A 24,271-nucleotide genomic window follows, 5' to 3' on the forward strand; every position below is an offset into this window, starting at 1 on the left:
GCCTGGGTGGCTCAGTCGTTGGGCATCTGCCTTTGGCTCAGGTCATGATCCCAGGGAGCCAAAGGCAGGAGGCTGCTTCTCCCTCTGCCCCTCCCCCTGCTTGTTCTCTCCCTCTTTCTGTCAAATAAATAAATAATCTTTAAAAAAAGAAAAAGAAAGAAAGAAAGAAAAAGAAAGAAAGAAAGAAAGAAAGAAAGAAAGAAAGAAATTTATATGTAAGACTGCAGAAAAGGAGATAAAGCAATATTTTTATAAGATTTAAGCTTCTATGAAAATAGTTTTTCTGGACATTTCCCTTTGAGTTTAATAAAATCAATATTACAAATCATATAAACTCAAAATCGATTTATAAACCACAAGAAATCATAATAAAAATATTATTTGACATCAGAATTGGGCTTGCAATCATCCTATTTATGAAAGTAATTTTAGGCCCTTAAAAAAATAAACACAGTAGGCATTTCCTTAGAGAATAAATCAAGAATTAACACACTTTGAAGAATACCATAGTTAAAGGATGAAGATGATTAACTGAGGATCCAAACAGGAGAGAAGGAAAATAACAGAAAAACAAATATATAATTTATAAAAACACTCTTTAATGATTTTTTTTTTTTTTGGCAAATGCTTAAGGATGCTACAGTGAGTAATGTGTAATTCATCACTCAAATTCAGGTGGATATAAAGTGTAATAAGCTATAGCTATGGCTCCTAAACTGGATTGTACATTGAATCCCTTGGGAATTATTAAGACATTTATCGGGTTGCATGCCCATGTTTTTGACTCAATAGGTCTGAGTGAACCTGAGAATTTGCATTTGCATTTCTATCAATTTCCCAAAAGAGGCTGATGCTGCTATTCCAGAGACCACACTTTGAGAACCATTGGGCTATAAGATTACCCAATAGGTACACAATTTCATCCCTTTATGTTAAGGCATAAACCTTTGTTCTGGCCTTTAAAAAATAATCTATGTCGATTTTTTAATGATGCTAGAGGCAATTCTACACTATATTCCTAAGACACTTTAATAAATAGATTTCATTAAAGTACCTCTGCATATCGGCCTTCCTATCCATTGGCTCTTAATACACTGTACAATATTGGATCCATCCAACTGGTAATATTCTGGACACTTATAAGTCACTTTTTCTCCTGATCTATATGAGTCCTTCTTCGGGCCTATGAGCATGGCATCACCAAAGTCAGGTAAACTAGAACAATACATTTCTGAAAGAAAAAGAATAGGTACTTGTTCAGTAAATCTTTGTTCAGTAAAACACATAATGGCCAATAACTATAATCTAGAACAATAGGTACGTATCAAATCAATGAATACTGTACAAAATTTTTCTTATAACTTGAAAAAAATAAGTTAGAAGGCTCGACTTAATTACATTGAATGGTTCTTTTTGTTTTCCTTTTTTTCTTTTAAGTTTTTCTTTAAATTCTAGTTAGTTAACATATAGTGTAATACTGGTTTCAGAAGTAGAGTTTAGTGAGTGGTTCTATGTTTATCTAAAGTATAATAGGGGAATGGTGATATAAAAAGCCTAGAGAAATACGAATACATGTAATGCTTGAGACCATACTATTTACATTTGAATTCTTTTTTGCCCATATAGGCCACCTGCATTATGCATGTATTTCTCATTTTTGCTTCTGTCAAAATCTGCTACCTTTAATTATGTCAAATGTCTTAGAAAATTATATACATATAAGAAGATAACTGACAGACTAACAGTACATTGAACAATGATGTGATTGAGGAGCTGTGATATAGGAACAGAAAATAGAAGTCTGAGAATGTGTAACAGAAGTTGTCCTAAGTGTACACAAGATGACAGGAAAGTGAAATAATTTGGGTCTTATTGTAACCTTTTATTATTAGGGTTATTAATTCTCTACCAGAATACAGAACTTTCCAGAGATACCTTGTTAAAGTCTAGTATTATTTAGTTTCATAGTTGTACCATTTATGCTCTGAATTAAGGGTAAAATTAAAGGCACTCTACTTATGCATTCTGGTGGATGGGACCATTTTCCTTCTAAATATTTTATAAATGCAGGTCCATTAATCCCAAAACCTTCGGCACAGTTGTAAGTGACTTCTTACTCCATATTGGTAACTATCTAATATGTGAGGTAGAATACCATGTGTCATCAAATATGGTGGTTAACAAGGAAGTCCTTTAAAAAATGAAAAAAATTACTCCATGTTTCACAAACTCTGAAATTTAATTTTATGTACTAGTTGTCATATTTTGTAGTTTTATTTAAAAAGAAATGATTACATAGGAGCTATGATCATATCACAGAGAAGGTGCACAGATGCTTCCTAAAACCAGTATTCTGGTGTGTGTCCAGCTGCCAACCTGGGCAAGAACTTGAAACTAAAATTGTGAACATATTTATCAAAGAGACTTTCAATTCTTCTCAAACCAGTAATGAATAATAAAAAGAAAAGCATTGAGAATTTTTAATCATCTTAAGAAAAGTACCATATACTGTAACTAATCAGAAGGGACATTGTAGGAAAAATAAAATTTTTTAAAAACCTCCTGGCAAAGCAGGCACTACAACTCAAATAAATAGAATGTGAATAGCTAAATTTATATAAATAGGTAGGTTTAGTGTTGCTATGGATCTAGTTTTAATTTTTTAAATGCCATAATTAAAAGTGACTCGATAATGAACAGTGAAATGAATAAAAATAAGATTGTTTTGACTATACAAAAATTGGGTTTAGCAAAATACATAAACATATAAATGATTTTAAACATTTAGATATAAGTGATTTCATATATTTAGAAACCTAAAGGATTCTGTATCATGACTTTGATGACAACTGATCATTTTCAATAAATTATATTGAAAATAGAATTTTAGTTTGCATCCTGTCTTCACCTACACACTGAGGTGGAGAACTCCATTTTCCCATGTAGCACATTATCCCATCTTCTTCAGATATCCTGAAACCATCTTCACAAATATAACTTAATTTAGTGCCATGTGCATAAAGCCTGGGTTTAAATGTTTCTTTCCTTTCTTCTGAAGAACTAGATATGATTCCATGTTCTATATGAGACGGTTGAGAACATGGAATGTTTTCTATATGAAGAACAGAGAACAAAGAGTCAAGCACCAATACAATGCTTACATTGAAAAATACAATCAAATACTACTTGGGATTTTAAAATAAGGACAATGTGAATAAATTAAATCATTTAAAACTGAAATATTTGCAACTTGCAAGGATATATGTCTCCATAATATCTATGCTGCTATTCTCTGAGTTTCAATATGTCCCTTCATTCTTCTCTTGCTCATCATAAGGAGTAAAATAGGAAATTTTATCTCATGTCTACATAGTAACCCAAAGTTTTTGTCTGTGTTCATTTCATAAGCAGTGAAAGAATGCTGATTGATTTGTGTACCTAGATTGTAATTTACTGTTTCAAGATAAAGTGGAATATAGAGAAAGGCTTCCTCTTGTTCATTTACAGAAAGTACAGGGGAGTGTTAACCTCATTTGAAAGAACATCATAAAGCAAGTTATGCACTACTAACCAACACAGCGTGGTATTGACTGCCATCTTCCATCTTTACACACAAATTCTTCTGCATCCTGAATTACATAATTTTCTTAACAGAGAACAGATATTTTTTCTCCTTCCTGGTAATTCACTGTAGTTGTCATATCTTGAGCATTGGGAATCTGAGGTGGAGGTGGGCATGACTGCGTTTGTAGCTCTAAAAATATTAAAATTAGATTTCTTGATTAAAAATCATAGGTTAAAAATATCAAAAGGATAATTAAGCAGAAAATTCAAAATGATGTATCATAAATGATCACATAATAATGGGATGTTCTAGGTTTAAATATGTTATACTCTTCAGCTTGGACCATGGTGCTTCACATTTGGCTTATTCTCATGGTTTTCTTTGTACTTTCTTCCTTTCATTCTTTCTGTGATCAATCTTGCATAGTTTATATAAAACCTCTTTTAATTATTTCTAACCATTAGGATGTTCCAGCTGAATTACTCACTCAGTATCAGGTACTCCATAAAGACTGATATCAAGATCTTTTTAAAGATGTCCACAATCAAATGTGTTGGGATTGGATTAAAACCTTCACAGGATATCCTACCAAAGGAAGGTGATTAGCCACAGGAAGAATTATATTTAGTGAACCATCAGTTGATTTGATACAAATTCTTGGCCAAGATAAGAATGAAATATGTTCACTAGTGATTTATAGTATGTTGCTTAAAATCCAAAACTCCCCTGGAGGTACCATTTACTAGCTTGCCCACGCTGTTTAAAGATATATAGACTGATGAACAGTTTAATGTTTAAACAGCCTGCCTTTAGTTAAATGACCAGTGGGATATAAAAGACCTCTCTGTAAACTGTCTGAACTCCCATAAAACTGAGACAGCTTGGATATATCTGGGCAGTTAATAATTTGAAGGCAAAGCATGTCCTGGTCAACTGAGAAAAGTCTCTGGATGACTATACCTGGAAGCTTTTGGACCTCTCCATGATTTCTTGATGTTGCTTTCTCCTGTCACACCATATATTTATTTCATTAAAAGTTTTCTGTGAGTATACACTGTGAAGTTGTCAAAATTATTTCACTTGTCCACATTTTACATTCAATTCAGGGAAATATTTGACTGAGTAAACTTCCTCCATGCTACTAACGTCAAATTTTCTAAGTTGATATGAGTATTGTATAGTTCATCAAAAATATTTTTTCTTGGAGTGCCTGGGTGGCTTAGTCTGTTAAGCATCTGCCTTCGGCTCAGGTCAGGATCCCAGGGTCTTGGGATCGATCCCCACGTTGGGTTCCCTGCTCAGCAGGGGGTCTGCCTCTCCCTCTCTCTCTGCCCCTCCTCCCACTTGTGCTCTCTCCCTCTCTCTTAAATAAATAAATACAGTCTTAAAATTTTTTCTTATATTTAAGTATCTTGTCATATTTTTTCAATGTATTCTCTTCTATGTCTGATATTTAACCATTTTTTGTCCTAATAATCTAAACTTGTACTTCCTCTTGATAAGTCTTGCCAGAGGTTGATGCATTTACCAGATTTCCCTAAAAGCTGAATTATTATTCTGTAAACCAGATATTTATGCTTTTTTTTAGCTTCTCATTATAACAATTTATGCTTTAATTGTTCATTACTTCCAAGTTCTTTGGGTGCATGTTCTTTTCTAAATTCTAGATGGTAATTCCTATTGCTTTTATTTTGTTCCTTGTTTATAATGAATGGTTTAAAGTTATAGATATCTGTGCCTTTGCTGTGTCCCATAGATTTCAATGTGTACTGCTATCATTGTCATTTTATGTAAAGTATTTTCTGTTATTTCTGTTATATATTGTTATTTCCGTTATTAACCACCCATTTCATTATATAAGCAGATATCTTATAGAAATTCATAAGCTTTCCTTGAAATTTTTCTGGAAATGAAATACCAGAATAAGTAAAATAATTTTGAATAGCAAGAACATAATTGGAGAATACAAATCAGACTTCAAGACTCATTATAAAGCCGTAGTTACCAAAGCAGTGTGGCAGGAATAGGATAGATAAATGGATACATTGGCTGATACAAAGTCTAGAAATAGATCAATATTTACATAGTTAACTGATTTTCATTTCAAAGTCTTTTCCACACATATTGCTAGAACAGCTGGCATCTATATATATATTTTTTAAATCAACCCCTATTTTACACCAAACTCAAAAAGTAATATACAATGGATGATATACCTAAATAACATTGCCAAAGGCATGGCAAGCAAGGGCAAAAATGAACTATTGGGACTTCATCAAGATAAAAAGCTTTTGCACAGCAAAGGAAACAGTCAACAAAACCAAAAGACAACCAACAGAATGGGAGAAGATACTTGCAAATGACATATCAGATAAAGGGCTAGTATCCAAAATCTATAAAGAACTCATCAAACTCAACACCCAAAGAACAAATGATCCAATCAAGAAGGGCAGAAGACATGAACAGACATTTGTCCAAAGAAGACATCCAAATGGCCAGCAGACACATGAAAAACTGCTCAATATCACTCAGCATCAGGGAAATTCGAATCAAAACCACATGAGATACCTCCTCACACCAGTCAGAATGGCTGAAATTAACAAGTCAGGAAACGACAGATGTTGGCAGGGATGCTGAGAAAGGGGAACCCTCCTACACTGTTGGTGGGAATGCAAGCTGGTGCAGCCACTCTGGAAAACAGTATGGAGGTTCCTCAAAAAGTTGAAAATAGAGCTACCATATGATGCAGCAATCACACTACTGGGTATTTACCACAAAGATACAAACGTAGTGATCCTAAGGGGCACGTGCACCCCAATGTTTATAGCAGCAATGTCCACAATAGCCAAACTATGGAAAGAGCCTAGATGTCCATGGACAGATGAATGGATTAGGATGATGTGATACACACACACACACACACACACACACACACTGGAATATTACGCAGCCACCAAAAAAACCCCCCGAAATCTTGCCATTTGCAATGACGTGGATAGAACTCAAGGGTATTATGCTAAGCGAAATAAGTTTTTCAGAGAAAGACAAGTATCATATGATCTCACTGGGGGGCACCTGGGTGGCTCAGTCATTAAGTGCCTGCCTTTGGCTCAGGTCATGATCCCAGGGTCCTGGGATCGAGTCCCACATCAGGCTTCCTGGTCCACAGGAAGCCTGCTTCTCCCTCTCCCACTCCCCCTGCTTGTGTTCCCTCTCTCGCTGTGTCTCTCTCTGTCAAATAAATAAATAAAATCTTAAAAAAAAAAATTCTCTCTTAAAAAAAAAAAATCTCACTGATATGAGGAATTCTTAATCTCAGGAAACAAACTGAGGGTTGCTGGCATGGTGGGGGGTGGGAGGGGAGGGGTGGCTGGGTGATGGACATTGGGGAGGGTATGTGCTATGGTGAGCACTGTGAATTGTGTAAGACTGATGAATCAGACCCATACATCTGAAACAAATAATACATTATATGTTTAAAAAAGAAGAAGATAAAAAAGAAGATAGTAGGAAGGGAAAAATGAAGGGGGGGAAATGGGAGGGGGAGACAAATCATGAGAGACTATGGACTCTGAGAAACAAACTAAGGGTTGTAGAGGGGAGGGAGGTGGGGGGATGGGTTAGCCCGGTGATGGGTATTAAGGAGGGCACGTATTGAATGGAGCACTGGGTGTTATAGACAAACAATGAATCATGGAACACTACATCAAAAACTAATGATGTAATGCATGGTGACTAACATAACATAATAAAATTAAATTAAAAAATAAATAAACAATGTTAACATCAGGGACAGAAAGATTCATAAATTCAATTGCTAATTAATATTTTTCCTCTGTAGCTACATATTGAACTATAAACAACAAATGTTTGAATTCATTGTAATTTAAGACTTGACATTTTCACAAATAATCTCTAAATTTCAAAAATATTGTTATAACTGTATATATCAAGAAATGCTATTCAGGGCGCCTGAGTGGCTCAGTCGGTTAAGCGTCTGCCTTTGGCTCAGGTCATGATCCCGGGGCCCTGGGATCGAGCCCCAAGTCGGGCTCCCTACTCAGCAGGGAGTCTGCTGCTCTCTCTCTCCCTGCCCTTCCACCCCGCTTGTGCTCTTGCTCACACTCTCTCTCAAATAAATAAATAAAATCTTTAAAACAATTTTTAAAAAATGTTTTTTTAATTAAAAAAAAAGAAATGCTATTCTCACCAACACACTGAGGAAGTTGGGTCCACATTTCTCTAACACATGTAATTCATCTGTGTCCAATCAATGTAAATGTTTCTCTGCAATTGAACTCCACTGAATCTCCATGGTGATAGGGAGGGGCAGAAAACTCAACAATATGGCCATAATCAAGTCCCCGTATATCGCCACATGTACTGACTGGCCTCTGTAAAAATTTCACAAAAATATGTTTATCTTTAAAGTATAATTTATGTGGTTATATGAATATAAACAAAAAGTGTTGATTTAATCAAGTTTGAATATTCATGATTTTTATACATTACCAATACATATAGGCAATGTTGTCCATTTTCCATCAACACATTGAATTTTACTAGGACCCTTCATCAAAAATCCAGGGTTGCAAACATATTCCACCAATTCATTGTGTTCATAATTTTCTTTGATTGTTTCTTTAACCTCCCCATTGGGGAGTTGAGGAGATGTGCCACACAATTTTACTAGCTCTACAGTAGAAATACTGTGTAAATAATGGTTACAGTGTCTACTTTATATCTTAAAAATCCACTAAAACAGAGAGGTTTTTTCTTTAATCAATTTATTATTCATGACATAATTTATTATAGTATTCTTTAGCAATTTTTAAAATGGGGTTTACAACAGATTCATTTCCCGATTCTATTACTTATATTGAATTAGCCTATTAGAAGTATATTCAAGCGTTGAAAATACATTCAATATATATAGGCATAAATCTGGCTAAAGACATGTAAAACTGATAAACTGAAAATGAGAAAACAGGGACGCCTGGGTGGCTCAGTCGGTTAAGCGTCTGCCTTCGGCTCAGGTCATGATCCGAGGGTCTTGGGATCGAGTCCCGCATTGGGCTCCCTGCTCCGCGGGGAGCCTGCTTCTCCCTGTCTCTCTCTCTGTCTCTCATGAATAAATAAATAAAAATCTTTAAAAAAAAATTTTTGAAAAAAAAAAAAAAGAAAATGAGAAAACATTATAGGGATAATCTAAAGGCCCAAATAAAAGAAGAAATAAAGTTCAGAAGATTTAATATTGTTAAACTATCAATTTTCCCCAATGACCTATAGATTCAATATTACCCCAATCAAAATCACTGCAGTTTTTTCTGCAGAAATTGACAAACTGATTTTAATATTCACATGGAAATGCAAAGAACCTAGAATGGCTTAAAAGAAGAAAATTTTGAAGGACTAACATTATGAGATTTCAATACTTATTACAAAACAGTAATTAAGAAGCTGTGGTGTGGGCATAAAGACAGATGATAAAAAACAGAATGGAGCTCAGAAATAGACTCACATCTATATCAACAATTGATTTTTGACAAAGCTGCAAAAGGCAATTCAGGGGAAAATAATCGTTTTTTTTCCACAAATTGATGTAGAACAATTGGATACCCATATACAAATCAAATCAGATTTTGATTCTATCATATCTCATATTCATATATAAAAATTAACTAAAAGTAGAGCATAGACCTAAATATAAAACCAAAACCTTTAAAAAACATAGGTGAAAATCTTTGTGAACTGAGATTAGCAAAATGTCTTAGATAAGACATATAAAAAAGCTAAAGACACAAAAAATATTTTCTGACTACCTTATAATCCTATAAACATAAGAAACTTCAAGAGTGGATTAAAAACCTCGGTAAAGCCCTGAATTCAGCTTTGAAAGTATAGTTCAGACAAAGAGGAAAAAAGTAGCATAAAAATATGTTCAATGATCTAGATATTCTAAAGATATATCCAAACCAATTAGTAAATATGGCTGTACAAGTATATTAATCATATTGCATGCAATATTTTATCAAAACTTTTTTTTAAAAAGTACCATCGGGGCGCCTGGGTGGCTCAGTCGTTAAGCATCAGCCTTCAGCTCAGGTCATGATCCCAGGGTCCTGAGATCAAGGCCCACATCGGGCTCCCTGCTCTGTGGAAGCCTGCTTCTCCCTCTCCACTCCCCCTGCTTGTGTTCCTTCTCTCGCTGTCTCTCTCTGACAAGTAAATAAATAAAATCTTTAAAAATAAATAAATAAAAAATAAAAAAGTACCATCATTTGAGACAAGAGACAAGCACTTGATCAACATATTTTAACTTTGATTAAGCTATACATGTGATGGACTTGACCAAAAGTTGCTTAATATCATTTAGACATAATCAATGAAATGAGTTAAAGGTTAACTTATGTTAAATACTGTTTAAAATTGTTCAATACTAATGGTGGAATTGTAGGCAAAAAGAAAAGTAACAAAAGTCCCTTCAGTGTCAGACACCCTGTAAATATCTATGGATACTTCTACTACATATTTCAACAAACAATTGGATATTAATTTCTAATTCTTGTTTCAGCAATTGTAGGATAAATATTCACCTTTACATGTTGGAAAATTAGGGGACCATCCAAAGTGATAACACTGAACCAAATCTGGTCCAACTCTTGTGAATCTTTGTCTGCAGGAGAATTTCAACATATCTCCAACTCTCTATTTGTCTTTTCTGGGCTCAACAATTAAGTATTTTTCTATTAGAGGAATCTCTCATTCTCTTTCTATAAAAAAAGGTAAAAGAACTTAATAAGAATATATAATTAATCATTGCCAAAGTAAATTTTACATGTGTCACATAATAATGGGGAGCAAGGTGTTACATATACAGAGGAGCTTCTGATAAATTCTCTTCTTTGAAAACTGTTACATATTAGATTTTATATGCCCTCTAAATCCATACAGGACTCAGAAATATTAAGGTGTTGAACAGCAATAGATGTGTCCTAAAAATTTATTTGTGAAGTCAGTTTGCCTATACTGGATCTGATTTATCACTGACATTTATAAAATTTAATGTTATATTGTTTTAGACTGTCAGAAAAGCATTGTCTCACATTAAAAAAACTAAAGCTACAATTTTTAAATTGCACACTTAAATAAAAATTGGTATTTTTCTTTGATATAATTGGGGACCTAGAACTCTAAAGAGAAACATTTCTAATGTATTTTAGTGGAGGAACATTTAAAAAGCTTAATCAATACTTTATAAGTGAAGAAATCAAACTGAAACACGAAAGAAAATGAAGAAACGTGTTCAAGGCCACATAGTCATATTCTAGGTGTCCTGAATATTTATGCAATATACAACTACCTATTCTTATTATACCTATAATTATAGTAACTCTTAATAAATTGTTAATTGTTCTGATTCAAATTAGGAAGGTATAAAATTATTCCTTAAAATGTGTGATATTTGTGACATTGCTAAGTATTGTCAAAAACTGTATTTTAAAAAAGAAACTGCATTTTTCTTATTAGGAATCCTCCTAACTTGCTAACTAATTTATAAAATTAAAAACTGAAATTTAAAAATTAGAATCATACTAAAAAGAATATTCATACTATCTAAAATCAAGTATTTATACATAATCATAAAATTAGGTGTAAGATAACTATTCTTAAAAGTAATGCCACAAAAAATAACTGCAAATTTGCTTTTTTTGCTTTAATGTTGAGTTTTGTAGCTTAGTTGAGAAGGTCACACTTGATGAGAACTACAGGGATTCTCTCCTAAAATTCTATTTCAGTCTTCTACGTTTGTATGTATCTTTGTTTATATACTTTATCTCATCACATTGTGAAAAATCCTGCCTTAACAACACCAAAAAACAATAATAAAAAAAATAATAATAATAAATCTTGGCTGTTGGCTATTTTCCAACTGTTATATAGAGATACTGACTTTTAAAATGTAATATAAAGAAGAGTTTGAATGGGCATAACCTGAATTAGAGATATTTGTCTTTATCCAAAAGTCAAAATCATAAATCCAGGCACTGATACTTGGAAATACTAGTACAAATTTTTTTTAAGTGTACATTTATTTAAGATGGCTAGAAACACTGTTTGGCTTAAGTAGTTTACGATAATAGTAATTTTTTTTTTTTAAGATTCTATTTATTTGAGAGAGAGAGCATGTATGGGGGAGGGAGGGAAGGGAGAGGGATAATCAGACTCCCCACTGAGTGTGGAGCCCAATGCAGGGCTTGATCCCACGGTCCTGAGATCATGAACTGAGCCGGAGTCAGGCACTTAACCAACTGACCACCCAGGTGCCCCAACAATAATTCTTTGGAAACCTCTCCACAAAGGAGAGAATTCCCAGGACAATAAACTCAGATATCAGCCAATCTTTGTGCAATTTTCTGCTACATGGTAAAGGGAAATTATTTGAAAAGAACATTAAACTGTCATTTGTTCATTCAATTTTGGGAGGTTTTACCATGCCAGTGAATTCCTACCAATGGGTTCACAAGGTCATAAGTTTTATAAAATTTGTAATAAAAGCCTTATTGGCCACATCAGTTTTTACCACTGTCCCTGTCACTCCAAATTCTACTCAGTCCCATTTTTCTGACATGTGGTGACATTGGAAAGATCACAGGAATTACATATTCATGATTTTGAATTCTTTTTTAAAGAGGGCCCGTCAACATTGTAAAAGCTTCTGATTTCATAAAACCTGGATCTGCCTCTAATCCCAGAAAAAAAATTCATGATCATCTTAAAAGCCTCCCCTTTTACTTAGAAGAAAATCCAAGCTCTTCCATTTCCTGCCTACACTTCCAATATAACTGACAGCCTCTCCCCCTGGCAATCCAGACTCCAGGCTTTTTGATCTTTGGATTTTTTTTATTATTTTTTTTATTATGTTGTGTAAATCACCATACATTACATCATTAGTTTTTGATGTAGTATTCCATGGTTCATTGTTTGCGTATAACACCCAGTGCTCCATTCAATACATGCCCTCTTTAATACCCATAACCAGGCTAATGATCTTTGGATTTTTTTTTTTTAAGATTTTATTTATTTATTTGACAGAGAGAGACACAGCGAGAGAGGGAACACAAGCAGGGGGAGTGGGAGAGGGAGAAGCAGGTTTCCCACGGAGCAGGGAGCCTGATGCGGGGCTCGATCCCAGGACCCTGGGATCATGACCTGAGCCGAAGGCAGACGCTTAACGACTGAGCCACCCAGGCACCCCTGATCTTTGGATTTTTTAAAGAGCTCAAATTCTTTGCTACTTCAGCTTTTGCATAGACCCCCATCTCTATCCTGAAGGGTTTTCAACCTTTCTTTGTGCACATGCCATCCTATAGAAAATAGAGCCCTCCATCCTTGCCCTCCCATTTTCTAAGTTCTTGGATTCTTTTGTTTCTTTGAACACAGTTATGTATAAAATATATTTAAAATGTTTTTATCAACCTGTTCATTATTTGGCTTTATTTGTTGGGTTTTTTAGTTTTTTTGGTTGTTGTTGTTGGTTTGTTGTTTTTTTGTTTTTGTTTTTGTTTTTTTAATATTGGAATGAAAGGCAGAGCCATATTTGTGGGTTTTCACCATTCTCTCCTGGCCTATTTCTAGCTCATAAACAGGCATTTGTTGACAGCCTGAATTAATCAACTTTAACTGGAACTAAGACACTACTAAGCAAGTCTACCTCATCTCAATAATAAACTCACTGTGTGCTCCTTTCTTGAAGTCTCTATTTTAAACCTTTTTTATTCTTCCTAAGTGTTCCTTCTCCTCCTTTCCCCGTGCACCATTCAATCTCAGGTGACTCTGTCTTACAGTTCAAAGGAAAGTGGAAACCATCAGCTCCTGCTTCTTTCCAGCATGAGATTTACACCTCTGTTTTCCTTCCTTCCTCCTATTACAAAGTTGGAAGCAGCTGTGTTGCCACAGAAACCTCATACTTCCACAGAGTTCGGTTCCCTTTCCCTCCCACCCCCACAGGGAAATGTCCACCTCAAGTATTCAGTCTCTATTATATCCTGTTTAGCATTCACTTGGTTCTAATGTCCTCCATCTTTAAAAAAAAAGAATCTTCCCTTTGATGTATGATTTCCTCTAGCAATATTCTGCACTTCCTATCCACCATATTCACACAAATGTCTTTAAAGAGTTATGACCACACTCTATACTGAAGTTCTTACTGATCATTTTTCTTCAGTAAACTCTATTTAGGTTCTGCACCATGTATTCCTTCCAAAACTATTTCTGTTACAGTTATTGCTGGCCTCCAAATAGCCAAATGTGTGATATTTTCAGTCTTCTAGATAGACGTATCAGCTTATTCAGTCTAACCAAAGCAACCTTTTGAACAATTGTACATTTTAAAGCCTTTTACAGATAAAGAGGAGTCAACAAAGGTTCAACTAGGCTTGATATGTTTCCCTAAGATACATGCTTAGCAAGTAGTGGAATTAGAATGAGAGCCCATTCAGGCTGACCCAATAGCTTTGCTATTAATCATTCTGGTGTATTTTTTCTTCCTTTAGTCATTTTCTTCTCTCCATTTCTATGACAACATTCATTCCTACATTTTTTTTCCTCCCAATTTCCACATCCTCCATATTTTCTATCTACTTGGCTACCTATTCCTCTTCTGTCTGACACCTAAATGTTAGAATGCTTCAGGGCTCAGTCATTCTATATTCTTTTCAATTTGATATCATCATTACATGGTGATAATCCCAAATGTGTATCTCCTGGCTAGACCCATCTATCCAACTCTGTAGTTTACATATCCAAGTTTTATTGTCTGTGGCAGTTCAGCCATGATGTGTCCAAGTCAGAACTTGTAATGTTCCTCCCAAAGTGCTCTCTCTCCTGCCAGCATCATTTCACAGAAAGCCACTGGTATTTACCTGGGTACATTAAAAAAAAATCAAATAAAACATGAATCCTTGATTTGTTACTCTTTCTCACACCCAACATTTAGTAATATTTTCTGTGCTTTCTACCACCAAAATATATCCCAAATCTGTCCTCTGTTCTGCATCCACTCAGCCATCACCTATGTGATCCCCACCTTTCTCACTCTACAAGGACTCCTGAATATTTTCTTGCCTACCACAAGAAGAGTGTAGGAGGGGGACGGGGGGGAGAGAAATAAAACAACATTCAGAAATTCAAATCAAATTATATCATTCCTTTGCTTAAAGACTCGTTTATGGCTTTTTATCAATGATAAAATTAATCTAAATGCTGAGATGCCCTAATATAACCTAAATAGTCTTTCCTTAGCCTCTTATCCAGCCTCAGCTCATAAAATTCTCCCACATAAAGACTGGAATCCACTTACCAAGATATCTCCCAAATACTGTTTTGTTGTCAAAGCTTTGCACACTCTACATCCACTCATTTTCCCACAGATCCAAGCTCTCTTTCTAAATCTGGAATTGTGGCAAACACAAAAGAGATTCATGCAACAGTCCACAGAACTTGTCAAAGTCAGAAAATAAAGAGCTCCTCTGGAGACCTATAGAAATTAACTCTCAAGGTGGGAAGGGTCAAGCAGAAACTCAAGAGCAAAATAGCTGAGGACGTTGTAAGAAACTACAATGTTACTAAGGAGAGCTAAGTTTAAAATAACTTAAAAGCTTTCATTTAGTAAAACAAAATATCTATACTTTAATCACAAATCTGTGATGTATATGACCCATCGGAAACATTACGTTCACATACTGCGTTAAAGATAAAATATTCTCTTTGAGTTTTAGAACACCTTCTCTTCCCAGCTGACATTGAATCAGAAGGATTCACCTTGATTTTAATTATTGTGCCTTAAGAATACCTCCAGATAATTCAAAAATTTTTAAAAGGAGCACATAGCATTTTTTAACTCCGTTTTCCTTTTACAATCCTTATTTCCAGTTAACTGATAACTGCTAATTAAAGACAAAAAGTGTTTTGTTCTGTTTTTTAATTGAAGTATAGTTGACAATGGTATATTAGTTTCAGGTGCACAACACAGTCATTCAACAATTACAGATTTTTTTATCCTAAAAAAAAAAAAAGAATACCTGAGAAAAGGGTAACTTACCATAACATGTGGGTGTATCAGACCAACCAGTGTGACCACAGATGTGGAGCCTGTGGTGTGTCCAAGTCTGTTTTCATATCCATCATAGCATTCAAAGTCCAGTTGGTCATTGAGCTGAAACCTTGTGCCACCGCTCTTGAGCCTGGCATTCACAAATACTGGCATATCACAAGATTCTAGTTCATAACAGAATTGAAGATTTTATTTATAATGGTAGTTCATGAACAACCTAACTTAGTAAATCCCATCCCTAGAACAAACATCTTGATCAATTAGTATGTGCTAATGAATTAATCACTACGTAAAATTAATCTAAAAAGACCCATGATAAATTGTTGTCTTCAAATAGTTACCAAAAGTGAAGACAATGTTTCTACTTCTCATCACTAAAACACTCTGAAAATTTATTTCAGGAACATTTTTCTCAATTCAATTATACTTACACATTCATAGCCTGCTAGTAATAAAAAAGGCCATTACAGTTTATAGTACTTTTTTCTAGGAAACCGGAATAGCATTTTGTGAATTAAGATCCCAGACTTCTTAGCAGTTACAATATATATACCAGAGTAAAATGGGTAATTAAATAAAAAGATTGATGTGCTTATTATGTAAGACATTTTTTCTTCTATGATAAGAAATCTTGAAATGGAAAATTAATTACAATTAATTCAAATCAGTCTACCAATGCCTTTCACAAAGTTCAAATTTGAGTTCTGGAAGGAGGTAGGAGAATGGTCAAAATCAGAAATGTGTTTATCCTGGAATATTTGTTAAAACTCAAATGTTTGGGGCACCTGGGTGGCTCAGTCGTTAAGCGTCTGCCTTCGGCTCAGGTCATGATCCCAGGGTCCTGGGATCGAGCCCCGCATCAGGCTCCCTGCTCAGCAGGAAGCCTGCTTCTCCCTCTCCCACTCCCCCTGCTTGTGTTCCCTCTCTCACTGTGTCTCTCTGTCAAATAAATAAATAAAATCTTTAAAAAAAAAAAAAAAAAAAACCTCAAATGTTTCTTGAAACCTATGTGCCACTGGTGCTTGTCTTTTTGTTTTTTCTGTTCTATAAATGTTATCTAAAATGCATGGAAAAAAGAATACTCATGAGCAATTTGTACTTAAGAAAGCTTGACCAAGGATCAGGAAGATGAACTGTGTAAGGATAGGATTATTTTACAGGTGGAATAAAACTGCTGTATGGTTATCTCCAGGTGTACCTAAAATTCTAGTGCTAACCCCTGGCCAAGATAAGCATGGGATGTGGTACCTAGTGATTTATAATTTGCTGCTTAAGTATAAAACTCCCTTGGAAACACCCTGTACAAGCTTGTTTACATTTTGGAGGAATATATAGATTTGTGGTTTATACCTGGTTTAACTGGTTACACAGACTAGTTTTAAGTATGTAAACATAATGATATATGAGACCTCTTTGTAAATTTGTGCATTAGCCTGCCTGAAATTGAGATACCTTGCATATATCTTGGTGATTTGGAACCCATAGATGAAGAACATCCTGAGACATGATACTGGCTGGTTGTTCCTGAAAGGGTTCAAGCTTCCCTATGATTGCTTTGTTTCTTTTTCCTGTTGGGCTGTGTCCTTAACTTTTACAAAGCCTGATGTAAATCTATGCTGTGGAGTCCTGTTAATCTTAATCATCAGATAATCTATAATTGATGTAACAACCTATAGAACCTATAAAAATATTACCAAACTAATAGTAAATTAAGCAAGATCCATGATAAAAGGACAATACATTAAATGAAATTGTATTTCTATACAATAGTAATGGGAAGTAGAAAATCAAAACTTGAAATATCATTTGTAATAGCATTAAAAGAAAAAGCCTGTGCCACAAAAGGAAAGATTTAACAAAACGTGTACATAACCCATAGTCTGAAAATTATATAACCTTCCTGAGAAAAATTAGAGACCTAAATAAATGGAGAGCTAAAACAAGTTCTTAAATTGGAGGAAAAAAAAATTTTTTTTTAAGATTTTATTTATTTGCAAGAGAGAGAATGAGAGACAGAGAGCATGAGAGGGAGGAGGGTCAGAGGGAGAAGCAGACTCCCTGCTGAGCAGGGAGCCCAATGTGGGACTCGATCCCGGGACTCCAGGATCATGACCTGAGCCGAAGGCAGTCGCTCAACCAACTGAGCCACCCAGGCGCCCAGGAAAAAATATTTTTACAATCAACTATCCCTAAAGCGATATACAGATTCACTGAGTTCCAGTGAAAATCCTAGTAGGCTTTCTGTAGAAATTAACAAGATAATACTAAAACTCAAAGAAAATGGAAAACACATAGAAAAACCAAAAAATATTAAAAATTAATGTATGAATTTTCTACTGCAGCTACAAAAAGAAATCCACATACTTACAGGCTGAAACAATACTAATTTACTTCTTAAAATTTTGTCAGTTCAAAATCTGACAAATATATCACTGGACTAAATCAAGTTGTTACAGAGCTGTGTTCCTTTCTTGAGGCTCCAAGGATGAATCTGTTTCCTTGTCTTTTCTGGCTTCTAGAGGCTTCTTGCCTTTCTTGGTTCATGGTGTCTTTCTCCATCTTCAAAGCCAGCACCTGTCTCTCTCTGATCCTTCTTCAACCTCATGCATATCCCTCTGTCTGTCGGTCTACATGTCTCTCTCTCTCTGTCTCTCTCCATTCCACCCCCCGTTCCATGTGGTATTACCCTGAGCCCCTTTAGAAAATCAAGAATAACCTCTCGATTTCAAGGCCTTTAATATTAATATCTGAAGAGTTCTTTTCTCCATGTAAAATACCATAATCACAGGTACTAGGGATTAGACATGGACATCTTTGGGGAGGCCATTATTCTACCTTCCACAATTAAGAACAAATTGGAGGACTCACATTATAGTAATCAAGGCAGGGCATAATGACATAAGGATAAATATATAAATTAGTGGGAAAGAATAAAAAGTCCAGAAATAGACAAAAACACATCACACCTATAATCAGTGGATTTCTGACAAATATGACAAGTTATCCAGTGAGTAAAAGGATACCATTTCCAACAAATTGTGCTAAACAACTGAAAATCCATATGAGAAAAAGAGTTGAACCCTATTCCATACACCAAAATACCTGGAATCAATCACAGAGATGAATGTAAAAGTACATGTGTAAACTTTCCAGAAAAAATAAGTATGACAAATCTTTGCAACTTTGAAGATGGAAAAAAATATCCTATGTAGAGCACAAAATAAATAATTAAACAAATGGTCAATTTGGATTTCATCAAATTAAGGCATATGTTCCTGGAAATAAACTGTTAGAAACTCAAAAGATATGACACAAAATGTGAGAAAATATTTGCAAATCACATACTTGATAAAGGAATTGTTTCCCAAATATCAAAGTGTCTATTACAACTGAATTATAAGACAAACTACCTAGAGTTGGGAAAAAATTAAGTTTCACAAAAGGAGAAATAACAATGACCAATAAGCAGATGAAAATGTGTTCACCATCATTAGTCAACCAGCAAAATAAAATTAAAGCAAAATGATATACCACAACATATACATCATAGTGGTTAAAATTTAAAACCTGACCATCTTGTTTGTTAATAAAGATAAGAATCAATTGGAATTCTCATACATTGCTGATGGGAATGTAAAACGCTAGTTAACTTGATATTCAGCATGGCAACTTCTTACAGATTTAATCATGCTCATAACCCAGCAATTTTCCTTTTAGGTATTTATCCATTTTCCTTTAGGTATTTACCACTTAGGTAAATATATGGTCATTCAAAGACTTGAATTCAAATGTTCACAAACAGCTCAATCATAATTGCCAAACCTGGAAAAAAAAATTGCCAAAACCTGGAAACATTCCAAAAGTCCATCAATATGGATAAACAAATTTTATATCTATATAATGCTACACAAGCTCATGATGGAAAGGAATGAGCTACTGATGCAAGAAACATCACAGACATTATGGAAAAATAAAACAACCAGATTTGAGAATCTGTTTCTATAAAGCCATTGATATGCAACTGTGGGAGGGAAACGTTAATCTATACTAACAAAAAGAATATTGGTTACCTGGTGTGGTGTTGCTGCGGGAGACTGAATGGCAAAAGAATAGAACTGGTTCAGAAGATGAGAACTGTTTCTAGTTTGACTGGGTTTGTGGTTACACAGAGGTACACATTTGTCAAATCATTGGCCTACACACTAATATGTGTGAATTTTATTGTATATAATTCATACCTGCATGAAGATGATATTTTAAATGGGCATTTGGAAACTAAACATATAGTTGTCAAGAAATTTGTAAGTGATTAAGTTACTAGAAGAAAAAAGCTAAAACATTCCATCTAAATAAAAAATAAAATGTGAAAATATATGGAATTATGAGAAAAATGCTATGTTCCAAAGAAAATCAAACCAAATAACAAGAAACTCCAGACAGAAAGAACAGAAAATACTACAAAATAAAAACAAAAATAGACCCTGAAGCAGCCCATGAACCAGCACCAGCCCCTCTCAGTCGGTCTAGGAGCCCCTGGAGAACATTAATTTAAATAATTACCCATGGATAAGAGAGCCTTTGTAGAAGTTCAGGAGTCCAGCAGGGAAGCTCCAGCATATCGTTGCAGCAAAAGATCCCAGATTGGTTGCTTTGAAGACGGTCAATTTAGCTTTACCATTGATATCTCTCCCACAAGGTGGTATAGCCCAGTGCCAAGAGGGCTTCTCAGCACATGATTTCTCCAACAGGTGAATGTGATGGTGTGTAAATGAGCACAGGGCTTCCCAGCTGTGTGAGATGCTGCCAACGAGGTCCATTTCTCTCTTGCTGCATCCAGAGTACTGATCCATAAGCTGTGCAGTTGGGGAGTAGTGAGCAGCTGAGAGAACAGCAACCAGCACATTGAATGAATTATATCAAAGAAATCAAGGGGTTTTTTCCTAATCCTTTATTTAGAGCCAAACTATATTTTTAAGTTTGAAGTGAAATTCTTATACATTGGGTCTTGTTTATATGTCCACCCTGCCACTGTCAGTCTTTTTTTTTTTAAGATTTATTTATTTACTTTAGAGATAGAGAGAGTACATGAGCAGAGGGAGGGGCAGAGGAAGAGAGAGAGAGACAGACAATCCACAGATTCCCCACCTGAGCACAGAGCCCCGACACAGGTCCCAATCCCAGGACCCTGAGATCATGACCTAAGCCAAAACCAAAAGTCAGTGGCTCAACTGACTGAGCCACCGAGGTGCCCCTGTCAGTCTTTTAATTAAAGTATTTATACCATTTACATTTAAAGTAATTATTGTTATGTTAAAGCCTATGGCAGTCATTTTGTTATTTGTTGTGTGTGTGTTTCCTCTGTTTCTCATTCCTGTTTCCTTTTCTTGCCTTCCCTGTGGGTTTCTTCAACATTTTAAAACAATTTTGATGTCTACATTGTTGACTATGCTTCTTTGTATAGTTTTAGTAGCAGTAGTCTAAGTATTAATATAGACATTTACAGCTTATCACTCCCTCCTGGTATTGACATGTTACCACTGCAAGTAAAATGTGGAAACCTTACTTCCATTTGGCTTTCCCCACATCTTAAACTTTTCATACAATGAATATGTCTTTTCTGTTATCACTTATTGTGTTAGTCACATTCAGTCAGGGAACAGACCAATCTAGTTATTTCTACCAGTGAGAATTAAATATAGGTAATTAGTTGCAAAGGTGTAGAAAAGTCTGCAAGACCAAATGGGAGGGTGGAATAGCTGAAAAACATAAAGAGCAATAAGTATAATATCAAAAAGCAAAAAATTCTATTGCTTTCAAGATGGTACCTAAAGCTTGAACCTGTTGCTCTGTTGTTGGAAGGAGTTTTGCAGTTAGTTCTGGGTCTAGAGAAGAACAGGAACAAACTAGCAGGACTTCCAAAAGTAGTATTCCCTCTGGATCACCCAACCTCCACTTGAATACATCTGTTCCTAACTACTGTTGGGAACTGCCACACTGGTAAAGCCAGAATGATCTTCCATGTCTCTGATTTCCTACTACTGCTTCTATAGGCAAAACTCAATGAAAACCAGCAAAGAACAATGGGAAATGTGGTTTATATGCTCTAAATCTTAAGAGTACATAGCACTGTATAGATGTTTGGGTGGGGTGCTTGATGACATCAGTGAAATAATCAATGTAATCCACCACTGTCCATCACAATAACAGTAATGATAGTTCCACATAACAAGATCAAATTTGCCTTTCTATAATGAAGATGACTTTGTTTTCTTCCTGTAAATGGGAGTCGGAACTTCCAAGAGTCATCCTTTTGATATTTGGTGATGTTATTACCTTACTTATTTAGTCGCAATCCCACAGAGGTAGTCTGTATCTTAAAAGCTAATTCATTCCCTTTCACAAAACCATAAGGTCAAGGAAGAGAAAACAGTTAAAAAAATATGCAAATATATCTATAAAAATCAAACCAGAAAGTATACTGCATAGTCTTCTTGTAAGTTATTGATCATTAGACTGTGGTTGATATTATAATTTTTCTTCTACACACCATTATATGTTTCCTTCCTCTTCAGCCAGCATCTAAACTAGTCCAGGTCCTCTACCTGATGGGGTTAACCACACTTCATTTCCAAATTGTCAGAATCCACAGCAACCTTATATTTAGTAGTTTGCTGATAACTTCTATTAACCTTTATTGATACACAGAGAAGCCTCAGGGAATTTTCTGCATTCAAATATAATTTCCCTGCTCTCATCAGGTAGTAGTAAACAATAACCCTTTGGCAATTCAGTTCAATATCCCAGCCTGTGTACACAACCCACTCCTATGCCTGTTAGTTCAATGACATGAGAGGCCCAAGATAACAACAGAATTACCATCAACTTCCAGTAAAGGGAAATATTGATTTGGTCCTGGTGAAAGCATTGTATCTTATGACCTACCTTCTAAACGAGCAGCATACAAACTTGTAAGCCTGGAGAGAGAATGTTATTAGTGATTAAACATCTTAACAGATGCAGATATAGTGATAATCCAATATATTTTAACATAAATTCTTGGTCAAAAAAGAAAATACAATAAACAAAATTCTTGCAAACACAAAAAGAAGGGAATTTTTTTAAGCAAACAAAACAGAGCTGTTGAGATACTATGCTGCCAATATGCTACAATCCCAATTTACTTGCAAAAATGTTAACAGTGGTGATACTGTGATCTGTAATATTATATATTTAGTCTTTGTCCCTACATCTGTCACAGAGCTCTTAAAATGCTTGGAATTTCCTAAGTGTTGATGTGACAAAGTTATCTTTAGTTATGTTAATGAGGTGACTTCTAGAACACACCAAGGATAGGGTCTGGTTGCCAGAGGAACTAGCTCTATCTTTAGAGTTGGAACTTGCAGTCCCACACCACCACCCCTGACCTCCAGGTAGGGGAAGGGGCTGGAGGTTGGATCTATTGCCACTGATTTAAGCCTTACAAGAAATGATGAAAGGAGTTTCTCAAGTTAAAACAAAATATCTTTCACAGGAACATGAAAACATAAAAATAACACACTGTAAGGTAAGTATAGTCAGATTCAAAATACTCTGAAACTGTAATATGGTGGTATGTTAACCACTTAATTCTAATATAAAGGCTGAAAGACAAAAATAAAAATAGGTATAAATACAATAATTTAATGGATACAGAAAATAAAAAGAAGTAAACTGACATGAAAAACATATAATACGGGGGGAAAATGAAGAGTAGAATTTTTATACACAATAGAAGCTGAATTGTCATTAGCATAAAGGAGTGTTATGTCTATAAGATGTCTGAAGCAGGCCTTATGGTAAGCACAAAGCAAAAACCTATAGTAGATATACAAAAGATAAAGAGAAGGGATTCAAAGGATACCAAGATGAAAAATCATCAATTCACAAAGGAAGACCATAAGAGAGGAAGAAAGGATTAAAGGAACTGCAAAACAACCCAAAACAATTAATTAGTCCTTACCTATAAAAAATTACTTTATAAATGAATTAACTTTCTAATCAAAAGGTATGGAGTGGCTGAATGGATAAAAAAAAAAAAACCAACAAAACCATAACTATATACTGCCTACAGGAGACCCACTTCTACTTTAAAAATACACACAGAATCAAGGTGTAGGGATGGAAAAAAAAAATATTTAGGTGCTACAATGTTGGGTTCATATCTATTTGCTATTGTATGTCTTCTTGATGAGTTGACCTCATTCTTTTTTTTTTTTTAAGATTTTTTATTTATTCATTTGAGACACAGAGATACAGAGAGAGAGAGCATGAGCAGTGGGAGAGGCAGAGGGAGAGGGAGAAGCAGACTCCCGGCTGAGCCAGGAGCCTGATGCGGGGCTCAATCCCAGGACCCTGGGACCATGACCCGAGCCGAAGGCAGACGCTCAACCATCTGAGCCACCCAGGCTCAAAAATAAGCAAGGGTATCTATACTTATATCAGATAATACAGACTTTAAGTCAAAAACACTACAAGAAACAAAACAGGTCATCATATAATAAGAATGAGGTCCGGGCGCCTGGGTGGCAACAAACACGGAGCATTTTATCCAA

General features: G+C 35.0%; 1 protein-coding gene across 1 annotated transcript in view; it reads right to left on the reverse strand.

The window, feature by feature from the left end:
- The window catches only part of LOC135364821 (complement factor H-related protein 4-like), a 64,900-nt gene that overhangs the window by 11,281 nt on the left and 29,348 nt on the right, over nt 1–24,271 (reverse strand). The window contains 3 exon segments of the mRNA XM_064595525.1: nt 13,251–13,255; nt 15,665–15,713; nt 15,716–15,844. Of these exon segments, the coding sequence (XP_064451595.1) occupies nt 13,251–13,255; nt 15,665–15,713; nt 15,716–15,844 (183 nt within the window).

The sequence above is a fragment of the Mirounga angustirostris genome, unplaced genomic scaffold, assembly GCF_029215605.1.
Source record: "Mirounga angustirostris isolate CCGP_5_RB_7025 unplaced genomic scaffold, mMirAng1.0.hap1 SCAF_6, whole genome shotgun sequence".
In the NCBI taxonomy this organism is placed as follows: Eukaryota; Metazoa; Chordata; class Mammalia; order Carnivora; family Phocidae; genus Mirounga; species Mirounga angustirostris.